The 12,994-nt window shown below is 42.6% G+C and overlaps 1 protein-coding gene across 2 annotated transcripts in view; it reads left to right on the top strand.

Moving 5' to 3' along the window:
- The window catches only part of INO80D (INO80 complex subunit D), a 99,941-nt gene that overhangs the window by 54,264 nt on the left and 32,683 nt on the right, over positions 1-12,994 (top strand). For both annotated transcript variants that reach the window (XM_066346218.1, XM_066346217.1), the window contains exon 6: positions 11,055-11,279. In XM_066346218.1, the coding sequence (XP_066202315.1) occupies positions 11,055-11,279 (225 nt within the window). The remainder of the gene's footprint in view (positions 1-11,054; positions 11,280-12,994) is intronic.

Genomic DNA, 12,994 nt, shown 5'->3' with positions numbered 1-12,994 from the left:
CTTGGCTCCACTGAGATAGAGAGAGACAGAGAGGAAGGAGAGGGGGAAGATGGGAGAAGCAGATGGGCGCTTCTTCTGTGTGCCTTGGCCGGGAATTGAACCCAGGACCTCCACACACCAGGCCGAAGCTCTATTGCTGAGTCAACCGGCCAGGGCCTAGCTGTCACTTGTATCTTTCCCCCTTCATTCTCTCATTCTCTCTCTTTATTCATTTATGTATTCACTCATTCAACATATTCTTTAAGTCTTTTTTTTTTTTTTACAGGGACAGAGAGTCAGAGAGAAGGACACACAGGGAAAGACAGACAGGAATGGAGACAGATGAGATGCATCAATCATTAGTTTTTCGTTGTGAGACCTTAGTTGTTCATTGATTGCTTTCTCATATGTGCCTTGACCGTGGGCCTTCAGCAGACCGAGTAACCCCTTACTCGAGCCAGCGACCTTGGGTCCAAGCTAGTGAGCTTTTGCTCAAACCAGATGAGCCTGCACTCAAGCTGGCGACCTTGGGGTCTCGAACCTGGGTCTTCCACATCCCAGTCCGACACTATCCACTGCGCCAATCCCTGGTCAGGCCATTTTTTCATTTAATGATTTATCTCAAATATTTTCTTACCTTTCCTCTTTGTACTGTATTCTGGATAATTTCCTTAAGTCTGTCTTACATCTCTCTACTCTCCTGTTAGATCTGTACATTAAATTTAAGTTTTAGTTATTTCTCATTTTCAGGACTTTCCTTTAGTTGTTGTTCACATCAACTTCATGTTTATTCATATTCTCTAACTACTTGGAACTAAATCTTACACATACTAATTTTATGTTCTAATTGTTTCAATATCTTAAATAGGCTGTCTCTTGTTTCTGCTAACCCTTACTCCAGATGCCTTTTATCCTTTGGTGTTTGGGAGTAGTTAAGTATTTTTTTATTTATTCATTTTAGAGAGGAGAGAGAGAGGGAGAGAGAGAGACAGAGAGAGAGGAGAGAGAGACAGGGGGGAGGAGCTGGAAGCATCAACTCCCATATGTGCCTTGACCAGGCAAGCCCAGGGTTTTGAACTGGCGACCTCAGCATTTCCAGGTTGACGCTTTATCCACTGTGCCACCACAGGTCAGGCAAGTATTTTTTGAATGTTAACGATTTAAGGAAAATTATTGGTGAGAGTTATTTGGGATGAAAGTGGATTCCCCCAGAGATGAATGTTTGCTTCTATAAGGCACTTAAAAACACCAGCATTCTGAGGTCTTTTTTTTTTAAGTGATAAAGTATACATAGCATAAAATTTATCATTTCATTTTTTTTGCTGTTTAAAATTTTTTTAAAGATTTTATTTATTCATTTTAGAGAAGGGGGGAGAAAGAGAGAGAGAGAGAGAGAAGGGATAGAGAAGGGGGGGAGGAGCAGGAAGCATCAACTCTCATATGTGCCTTGACTGGGCAAGCCCAGGGTTTCGAACCGGCGACCTCAGCATTCCAAGTTGATGCTTTATCCACTGCGCCACCACAGGGCAGGCCATTTCAGTCATTTTTAACTGTACTTTTTAGTGGAATTAAGTACATTCATGTTGTTGTGCAACCATCATCCCAAGCTACCTTTAAGGCTTTTTCATCTTAAACCATACTCTGTTCCCATTTCTTCCTCTCCCCAGCCCTTGGCACTCACCATTCTACATCCTGTTTCTATGAATTGGACTACTCTAGGTATCACATATAAGTAGAATTATACTATAACTGTATAATTGTCCTTATTTTACTTTTATATAACATTTTCAAGATTTATCATGTTGCAGCATGTGTTACTTGAGATGCTGATTTTTTTTTTTTGTCTTTATTTTATTAATATGGTCTATTATGTTGATTTTCATATGATGACTCCTGCTTGCATTCCTAGGATAAATCCTATTGGCTGTGGTATATAATCCTTTTTTATGTGCTTCTGGATTTGGTTTGTTTGTATTTTGTTGAGAAGGTTGCATCTGTGTCAAAAAGCGATATCAGTCTTAGTTTTCTTTCCTTGTGAAGTCTTTGTCTAGTGTTGACATTGGGGTTATATTGGCCTGGTAGAATGAGTTGGGACATGTTCCCTCTTTCTCATTGTTTGGAATTATTTGTGAAGGAATGGTAGTAACTCTTCTGGAAACAGTAGGTGTTATTTACCAGTGAAGCAGTCTGGTTCTAGGCTTTTCTTACTAGAAAAGATTTTTGATTACTAATTCACTCTTTTTATTTGTTACAGTTTTATTCAGATTTTTTAAAATCATTTTTTTATTTTTCAATTACAGTTGACATACACTATTATATTAGTTTCAGGTGTACATGCTAGTGATCAGGCTTTACATAACTTACTAAGTGATCATTCCAATAAATCTTGTATGCATCTGACATCATACATAGTTATTACAATATTATTGACTATTTTCCCTGTGCTGTACTTTACATCCCCATGACTGTTCTGTAGCAACCAATTCATACTTGTTAATCCCTTTACCTTTTTCACCCATCCTCCCAATACTCCTCCCATCTGACAACCATCAAAATATTCTCTGTACCTTTGAGTCTGTATCTGTTCTGCTTCTATGTTTATTTTGTTTTTTGGATTCAATTGTCTTCTTCTTATTTTTTTATTCAATGAGAGGAAGGGAGGCAGAGAGACAGAGTCCTGCATGCACCCTGCAAGCCCAGTAGGGGGCGATGCTCCACTCATCTGGGGCGTTAATCTGTTGCTCAGCAACTCAGCTCTTCTTAGTGTCTAAAGCAGAGGCCATGGAGCCAGTGTCTGGGACCAACTCACTTCAATCGAGCCATGGCTGTGGGGGTTGGGGGGGGTAGAAAGAAAGAGAAAGATAGAAGGGTGGAGGGGTAGAGAAGCAGATGGATGCTCTTCCTGTGTGCCCTGACAGGGAATTGAACCCAGGACATCCACACACTGAGCTGATGTTCTACCACTGAACTAACTGGCTAGGGCCTTTTCTTCTTCTTAAGGAAGACCTTTTAACATTTCATATAATACTGATTTGGTGGTGATGAAGTCCTTTATTTTTCTTGCCTGGGAAGCTCTTTAGATGTCCTTTGATTCTAAATGATAGCTTTACTGGGTAGAGTAATCTAGTTGTAGGTCCTTGCTTTTTTCATCACTTTGAATATTTCTTGCCAGTCCCTTCTGACCTGTAAAGTTTCTGTGAGTAATCAGCTGACAGTCCCTTTTAGGTAAGTAACTGCTTCTCTCTTGCTACTTTTAAATTCTGTCTTTGTCTTCAACCTTTTGCACTTTAATTATGATTTTTTTAGTGTGGGCCTCTTTGCGTTTATCCTATTTGGGACTCTCTGTGCTTCCTGGACTTTATGTCTAGTTCCTTCACCAGGTTAGGGAGTTTTCTGTCATTATTATTATTAATTTTTGTAATGTTTATTGTATTGATTTTAGAGAGAGAGGAATGGAGAGAGGGAGAGACGGGAACATCAATCTGCTCCTGTATGTGCCCTGACTGGGGATCGAACTGGCAACCTCTGTGCTTTGGGACGATGCTCTAATCAATCAAGCTGTCTGACCAGGGCACTGTCATTTTTTTTTTTTTTTTTTTTTTTACATAAAATACATTTTTAATTCCTTACTCTCTCTCCTCCTTCTGGTACTCCTATGATGCAAATATTGGTATGTTTGAAGTTGTCCCAGAGGCTTCTAATAAACTGTCCTCAATTTTTTATATTCTTATTTTTGAAGTTCTGATTGGTGTGTTTTGCTCTTTTATCTTCCAAATCAGTGGTTTGATTCTCGGCTTCATCTATTCTACTGTTGATTCTCTGTAAATTATTCTTCATTTCAATTAGTGCATCCTTCCTTTCTTACTGGTTATTTTCTGTGGTTTCCTTGTCCTTTCTTATTATGTTGGAGTTCTCAATAAGTTCATTGAGCATTGTTAGTTTAGGGGTTTTTTTGGCATTTTTTTCTGTTCTTTCATTTGGGACATGTTTCTTTGTCTTCTCATTTTGGTAGCCTCTCTGTTTTTTTCTTTCTATTAGGTGGAGCTGCTTCATTTTCTGGGCTTGGTAGAGTGGCCTAATGCAGAGGGTATCCTGTAGGGTCTAGTGGCACAGCCTCCCCAGTCACCCAAGCTGGGCACTTCAGGTGCTTTCCCTGTGTGGGATATGTACACTCTCCTCTTGTAGTTGAGCCTTGATTTTTGTTGGCATGTTAATGGGAGGAATTTACCCCCAGACCTTTTGGCTACAAGGACTGGCTGCAACCACCGTGGAGGATCAGCTGTGTAGGGGTTCACCCCATGGAGCAAGACTCACTTCAGCATGGCTCTGGTGCCCTGCTGAGTCCGCCTCCAGAATGTGTAGTTGTGGAGGTGGTTGGGTGCTTTGATGTGGTCTGCTGCTGTCTACCAGGAGGGGGGGTTCAGGCCAAGGTCAGCAGCTCCCTGTGTTCTGCCCAGGGCTACCAGGCATGAGCTGCAAAGCGATCTGCAGATGGCTGCTACTTGTAGTGTGGAGGTGCCCAAAAGAGGCCAAGCTGGGAACCAAGGCCAGCTGCCACTAGTGCCAGGCCTGGGGCCACTTACGGAGAGTAAAGGGCACGCTGAGGCCAGATGTTGCTTGTTTGAGAGCTTTTAGGAAAGTCTGAAACATGAGCCACGACAAGTCATTTGTATGGAAAAGCCACTGGAAACAGCTTGGCTGGGCCCACAAGTTGGGTGGACAGGGCCTCAGGGAATCACCAGGGCTGGGTGAATAGTGTGAGCCTGGTTGACGGAGACTCAGGTGTGGAATCTGGCTGCTGTCTCTGAGGTTGGAGGACTCACTCAGTAAAAAAATAGTGGCCTCTGCCAGCAGTTCAGTCTGGGATAAAGCTGTCCTCTCAGTTCTCAACCTGATTCCAGATAATTAATTCATTTTCTCCCTGTATATCTCTAGTGCATTTCGAGCTGCTGCCCCGGCCCTGAAGCTCAGAGGGAGTAAGTTTGAGTAAGTCTGTGCTTGGGCCATTTAAGAGGAGCTGCCTAGGATGCTTCAGCAGCCCTGTCTCACTTAGCCACAATACCTGCAGTTTTTACAGCCAGAAGTTATGGGACTTTTCTTCCTGGCTCTGGAACCTTAGGCTGGGGAGCCCTTTGTGGGGCTGGGACGCCTCACTCCTCAAGGGTACCTCCACAGCCATGATGTCCTACCAAATTTTTATCTGCCATATGTGGGTGTGAGACCCACATGTTCCACATCTTCGCCCCTCCTACCAGTCCTGGTGTGGCTTCTTCTTTATATCCTTAGTTGTAGGATTTCTGTTCAGCTCGATTTTGAGTGGTTCTGAATGATGGTTGTTCTGTAGTTTTGTTGTAATATTGATGTGGTTGGTTTATTCAGATTTTCCATTGTTTTCTTGAGTGAAAGTCAAAGCTTGTGTCTCTAGAAACTTGTCCATTTTACCTTTATCTAATTTATTGGCATATGATATTTTGTAGTGGTCCCTTATAATCTTTAAGATAGGTAGTAATGTTCCTCTTTCATTTTTAATTTTGGTAATTTGAGTCATTCCTTTCTTTGTGGTTAGTTGAACTTTAAGGGTTGTCAGTTTTGTTGATCATTTCAAAGAACCAACTTTTGGTTTCATTGATATTTTTCTCATTGATTTGTTTTCTTTTATTTCTTTTCTAGTCTATTTTTTTTCCTTCTGCTTGTTCTTCTAGTTTCTTTTCTTTCTTTTTTTTTTTTTTGTAGCGAGAGGGAGAGTGACAGGAAGGGAGAGAGATGAGAAGCATCAACTTGTTGCAGCACTTTAGTTCATTGATTGCTGTCTCATGTGTTCCTTGACGAGGGGTTGGGGGAGCTCCAGCCAAGCCAGTGACACTTTGCTCAAGCCAGCGACCTTGGGCTTCAAGCCAATGACCTTTGGACTCAAGCTAGTGACCATGAGGTCATGTCTATGATCCCACGCTCAAGCCGGCAGCCCCGCACTCAAGCTGGATGAACCTGTGCTCAAGCCGGTGACTCAGGGTCTTGAACCTGGGTCCTCAGAGTCCCTGGCCAAAGCTTTACCCACTGCACCACTGCCTGGTCAGGCATCTTCCTCTAGTTTCTTAATGTGGAAAGTTAGGTTACTGATTTAGTATCTTTTAAAAAACATATAGGTAATTACAGTTATAAATTTCTCTCTAAGCTTCATTATAACATAATGAAAAAATATATATTGGCCTCTTTCCCCAGTTCCTAACACAGAGCGCTAAAGCTCTAATAATATTCTAAGTGGTGAGAGCAGTAGCTGCATCTGTTGTTTGTATGAGGTGACTGTCAGTAGGTAGGATCCTAATGGCTCCTGCATGGGTGCTGGTCACCAGAAAGACCACACCTTGATTAGAGGCTAGGCATTTTCAGTTAAACCTGCATTCCCCAGAGAGGGGAGAAGGTCTGGAAATGGAGTTAATACAGGTGGTCCTCAGGTTATGATACAGTTGTTCCTACGACAGTCGTAAGCTGAATTTTGGTATAAATCGAAACACACCCTACTAAGTCACTTACCTATCTTAACACAGTTGTGGAATCATAATCTAGAACATATAAACACAACTAAGCCACAGAGAAAGGAAAAAGACATAAATATACTGTAGTGTAGTAACAGAAAAAATGACAGTAAATGAGTATAAAAACAAATTCCTTACCTTTATTCCTGTGGTTGGCTTGCACACTGGAAGGGGCATTGCAAGGTGGGAGAGAGTGACCTATTGGGAGGAGGAAGCTGGAGAGGCAGGAGAACCTGCAGAAGGTGCTGGAGATACTGGGTCAGGTGAATCAAGATTGCCTAAGGAACGTGCAGAGATGCTGGAGATGATTCTGCTTGTACCACAGGTGTTTCGTCTCGAGAAGCAGCTGATGCAGAGGGTACGGGATCTGTTGTTCGCCCATGTTGTCCACAAGTACGAGACTAACAGCATAAGCTGAAACAATCACGTCTCAATTTTTTAAAGTTTTAAGGGGAGTGAGCGTTGTCAATTCGAAACGCCCTATGTTGAGACTGTCGTAACCGATGACCCCCCCCCCCCACAATAGATCAAGCCTGCCTGAGGAAGCCTCTGTAGAATCTCCGAAGTGTGGGTGGGATTCAGGGAGCCTTTGGGTTGGTAAATTGGTGGCGGTTCTGGGAGAGTGGTATGCCCAAAGAGGGCATGGCAGCTCTGTGAGTCTATAGCTGTTATTTATTATTTTTTATTTTTGTCACAAAAAGTGGCCTACCCTCTCTACACATGATAATTTTGGTTTTGTGGGTCCTAGACTTATCCTAGAATCTTAGGTTGCACTACTTTGTCTTGTTGGGGTGTTTCTGGGTCTACTCCTAGTGGCCTGTGCTCACGAGCACCAGGTGCAGTCCATTGCTCCCTTTTGTTCCCTGCTTCTGACTTGAGTTTCATTTCTGATTTTTAAGAAAATATTTGTTTTTGACCAAGCAGTTTGGGAAGAGTTCCTCTATTTCTTTGAGACCAAAAAATGCACCCATAAGTATGTTTCTTCCTGTGTGTAGTTGCTGTGGGTCCCTTAGACTGTCTAAGTTGCCATATTGCCATGAGTCTTTCATTCCTTTTTGTTTCAGCTGTTCTCTGTATGTGAGTAACTCCCAGATCTTCTCATGTCTGACCTTTCTTTCTGGTTTAAACTGCCTAGCAGGTATTTCTCATCAAATATTCTGCCATACTGTAAATTCAGCATTTCTAAAATTAAGCTCATTATTTTCCTCAATATATGTGCCTCTTTATGACTCCTCTATTTTTATAAGAGATTTTACTTTTTTGCACTTTTGTTGTTTTTAAAAAAGTAAAGTAAAAATAATTTTATTTGGGGAATTTCATACAGTGCTTTGAGATTACAAATAAGCCTAAAGTCTTAGGAAATCGGGTGTAGAATTTACTGCTCTATATTTGGAGTTATTTTTAGCATTTTAATAATAGTAACACCTGTACTTATATTGTAATTTTACTTATGTCATTTCTTTTCATTCCTTAACCTTAGGGATAGGCAAACCAGCTAGCTGTATCTCTCATTTCATAGAAGGAAGGAAACTAACACACCTTGAGAGTGCAGTAGGTGCCAGGCCTTGTCACTGCTAGTAAATGATGGGAACTGGCCGTTCTCTTCCCATTTGCCTCTCCTCCTTAGCAAAAGTACGTTTGTAATGTTAATGTTATAGCATCTTATGAGTGGGAAGCATCTTGGAGATTTTCTAGTTTAGTATCATGACAGGGATGGTTTGTGGACCTGCGCTGGTCTATGAACTGCTTGTTACTGGTCCACAACAAGGTAAGTATGAAAATTATGAGTAAGCTTTGAAAACTTTGGTAATGATGTAGCGTCCAGGTTCATCTTTTCTTAGTTAACTTGAGAACCACTGATCTAGGCCATTTCTCCCTGTAGTAATCGAGTCTGCTCAAGATTTTTTTTTAATTATTAATTTTAGAGAAGAAAGAGAGGGAGAGAAGGAGGGAAGAGCAGGAAGCATCAACTCTCATTATATGCCTTGACCAGGGAAGCTTGGGTTTTGAACCAGTGACCTCAGGGTTTCAGGTTGATGCTTTATCCACTGCGCCACCACAGGTCAGGCCAGTAGAGTTTTTTCAAATAACAATTTTGGCAAGTGATTACTCACCGAAGCTTTACTTTCTTTAAGACATACTGTTTCTCCTATTTCCTTTTCCTGTTAATGGCACTTCCGTTCTCCTAGTTCCGCAGATTCAGTCTTGAGTCATTATTGACTTTCTTACCCTTTTTATTTGGTAACCAAATTGAGTTCATTCTTTTATGATAAAGGCCTTATATGTCTCTTTCTTTCTGTTACCTCTGTGGCCTTTGACTTCAGCCACTCCCATGTCTTTTAGTTGTTAGCTGTTGACTATGAAATCTATCTCCTCCTAAATGTGCTCCAGTTTATCCTTTCCAACGGGTTTTCCCACCACTCCCTTTGATTCCTCTCTACTTTAAATTCGCTAGGTCTGAAATGGATTTCTTTCCTGCCCCAAGTCTGCTCTTGCCCCTGCTGCCCAGTCTTTGTGGTGAAAACTGCCGAGTGCTGTTGCCCTTCCATTTCCCTTGCCCGGTGGACAAAGTCTGCCTTTTATACATGTAGATCACCCCTCCTCTCCAGTCCAGCTGCTGCCGCTACGGCACGGCTCCGCCTTAACCTTACCTGGTGTTTTATAATGATTTCTTCACTATTTTCTCCTTCTGTCTCTTCCTCCATTTATATCTGCCAACAGTGGAATCTTTCTCACACACAGCTCTACTGTTGTTACCTGTTTTCTTAAATTTCTACATGGTTCTTCATTGTCTGTGGAATAATGGTTAAACTCTTTAGTCTCGCGTTCGGGTTTAGAAAGTGTACCTTACCTACCATCACTCCCCTACAGACTCCACACCTTAGCCGAACCGCGCTATTTAGTACTTGCTGTTCCCCATCCTGTCCATTTCTGTATCTTGGCTTATATTGTTTTATCCTTGTGAGGTACCTTTTGTGTCTTAACTTCAAGTTCTACCATTTCTTCAAGCTTCAGTTCTATTGTCATCTCCTCTATGAAGCTTTTCTTTCATCCAGAAGTCTTTCTAGTAAATGTTAATAGCACTTTATCTCTGCCTCTCTTATGTTACTGTGGTTTACTTTGTGCTCAAGGTATTTACAATTATGGCTCTACTAGAGCTCCCAAATAAAGCCTTGCTGTGGGACTTGGGGGAACAATTCAGAATAAAGATTCTTAAGCCCCATCGCTTAGAAACTCTGATTTAGATCTCAGGAGGGTCTTGGGAATCTGAAATCTTAAAGAGCTCCCAGACTTTTCAGATATGGGCCAGATGTTTGAGTCAGTGGTCTGACTGCTGTACAGTTTTAGTTATTGAGTCTATCCTCTTAAATTGTGTAACTTTTGGCATGCATTTACCTTGTCTAAATTACATCGCAAATTCCTTGAAATGTTTTGTTTTTCCTCTATAGTATTCAGCATAGTATAGACATACTATAACCGTTGAATGTTGAATAAATGAAAAGGTTGAAATAAAATCCTTCAATTGGTTTATCTATAGAGAATGTATACTGAAGAGAACATGTTTGTTAGGACATAAACTAAACAGAAGTTGACAGCCTGTTAATGGCCTATTCTGAAAAAAAAAGAAGGGATGCTACTTAAGAAGAAAAGCCAAGCAGTGATTTACAGAAGATTAGTAAGATAATATTTAGTTTGCAGTGTCACGTGCATGCTATTTATTTATGTTGCAGTAGAAGAGAAAGAAGATAAAATAACACAGTCAGTTTTTTAATCTAGTGTGCATTATTCTTAACAGTAAAAAATGAGATCATGGAACACTGACCTTTCTGACCGCTGGTAGTGGACATTGCTCACTACCCACAGCACTGTCCTTGTCGAGCCTGCCGTGCCTTCAGCCTCCTTCCAGCGTAGCACTCCAGCAGGGGCCCCTATCCGCCGATGTTAGCATAACGACAGAGGAAACCCTGGTGTAGGAAATGTGGTTTAGGGTATCTCCTGTAGTTTAAAAAAGAATACTGTAGAATCATTGTGATCCTTACAATCAAAATTTTTTGTGTTTAGCAAGAAAAACATTAGAAACCAGTAGATATAAAAGGGCAGCTCTTTGATAATACACTGTTAGAATTCACTGCTCTATTTCTGGTATGACCTAGCTTTTATGAAATTATGCTGAGTGTTTCAGTATAACGGCCGTGTTATTTACTCAGATTTTTTAGTAAATAAAGGTAAAAATTACATATATATTTTCTAAGATATCCTAGTTATTTAAAACTCAGAAGACACTGATGCACTAATTCTGATATGCTGAGAAGGTTAAGCTTTTTAAAGCATTGGGTTGCCTCTACTGCCTGCTGTGTTGTTGCAATATTGTACTTATTTTCAGCTCCACTGGACTTCTCTTCCTCTAATTTTGTTACGTATGTGCTCACATGCCACAAATCTGAACTGTTCATCCAGCTACCCTTCCTCCTTGCTTTTTCCACTTTCTAAAATGAGCCTAACAGGTAATCAGTTTCTCACTTCTCTCCTTGCACCTTCCAGGTCAGATGACGATGATACGGAGAGTAGGAGCTCCAGGGTGACCCAACTTTGCACTTACTTTCAGCAGAAGTATAAGCACCTCTGCCGCCTGGAGCGGGCAGAATCCCGTCAAAAGAAATGCCGGCATGCATTTCGGAAAGCCTTGCTGCAGGCGGCCAGTCGAGAACCGGAGTGTACTGGTCAGTTAATACAAGAACTGCGGAGAGCTGCGTGCAGTCGAACCAGGTCAGAGCCGTATGCAGCCTCTGCTTCTCAGGAACCTGTCTCAATCTGTCTTCTGTGCTTTTTGAGAGGATAGTTGAGGCACAGTGGGTGGTGGGCATTTAAGTCTGAAATATTTATGCATTGTATTTTTTTTTAATTTTTACTTATTGATTTTAGTGAGAGAGGAATGCAGAGAGAGAGAGAGAGAGAGACAGGATCATTGATCTGTTCCTGTATGTGTCCTGACCAGGGACCGAATGAACTGTCAACCTCTGTGCTTTTTTTTTTTTTTTTGTATTTTTCTGAAGCTGGAAACAGGGAGAGACAGTCAGACAGACTCCCGCATGCGCCCGACCGGGATCCACCCGGCACGCCCACCAGGGGCGACGCTCTGCCCACCAGGGGGCGATGCTCTTCCCCTCCGGGGCGTCGCTCTGTTGCGACCAGAGCCACTCTAGTGCCTGGGGCAGAGGCCAAGGAGCCAGCCCCAGCGCCCAGGCCATCTTTGCTCCAATGGAGCCTTGGCTGCGGGAGGGGAAGAGAGAGACAGAGAGGAAGGAGGGGGAGGAGGAGGGAGAAGCAAATGGGCGCTTCTCCTATGTGCCCTGGCCGGGAATCGAACCCGGGTCCCCCGCACGCCAGGCCGACGCTCTACCGTTGAGCCAACCGGCCAGGGCCCAGGACTGTGTATTTTTGTTTTGTTGCTCAGATAAAGTTCTACACGGATAACAAGATAATACTGCCATGAGCTGACATTCAGATTAAAGCATTACTGTAATTTTGCTAGAGTTTGAATGGAATTATTCAATACAGGATTTGAGACTGTTACCGAAAGGCAGAAACCCTGGGCCGAACCCAAAACACGAGGGTAGTGTGTTCCAAAAGGAAAATTTATTTTAAAGAACGGCTGGGTGCAGGTGGGCTGAGACCAGCAAAGGATGTCAGCCCTGAGGGAGGTATGGGGCAGGGATTCTATGGATTTGTCAAAGGGCCTTGGACAAAGGCGGCTGCAAGATCCCTTCTTCTGTTGGTGGTTGGGAGTGGCGCCACAGTTCCTCAAAATTGTCTGCACCCTAATCCAATCGTCCCTTATCAGCATCCAGCTGCAAGGGAGGTTTGAGAGGATTACTGAGTAGGCAAGTCCTTCTTCCTCCTTCAGTCCTGCATTGTTCCTAAGAAAGATGGTGGCTGAGTAGCCATTTTACCTATCAGTTCTACCTGTCTTTTAAAAAGAACACAGTGCCTCTTTGTCTGCTGGTTGGCTCAGTACCCTGGTTGGCAAACTGTGGCTCGCGAGCCACATGCGGCTCTTTGGCCCCTTGAGTGTGGCTCTTCCACATGGTACCATGTGCGGGCGCTACCTCGATAAGGAATGTACCTACCTATATAGTTTAAGTTTAAAAAATCGTTGTACCATTGATATTTGGCTCTGTTGACTAATGAGTTTGCCGACCACTGGAGTGGATCAAGTGTCAGCCTGGTGTATGGATGTCTTGGGTTCGATTCCCAGTCAGGGCACACAAGAGAAGTGACCATCTGCTTCTCTCCTCCTCCCTCTCCCCCTTTTTTCCCTCTTCTCTTCCCTCAGCCAGTGTCTTGATTGTTTGAGCATCAGCCCTGAGCACTGAGGATGGCTCTGTTGATTCGAGCACCGGCCCCAGATGGGGGTTGCTGGGTAGATCTTGCTCAAGGAGCATGTGGGAGTCTCCCCTCCTCTTACTTAAGAAAACCCCAAA

Source organism: Saccopteryx leptura, chromosome 7 (assembly GCF_036850995.1).
Source record: "Saccopteryx leptura isolate mSacLep1 chromosome 7, mSacLep1_pri_phased_curated, whole genome shotgun sequence".
Taxonomy (NCBI): Eukaryota; Metazoa; Chordata; class Mammalia; order Chiroptera; family Emballonuridae; genus Saccopteryx; species Saccopteryx leptura.
Note: the sequence above shows the minus strand (reverse complement) of the source record. Positions and strands in the feature narration are given on the sequence as shown.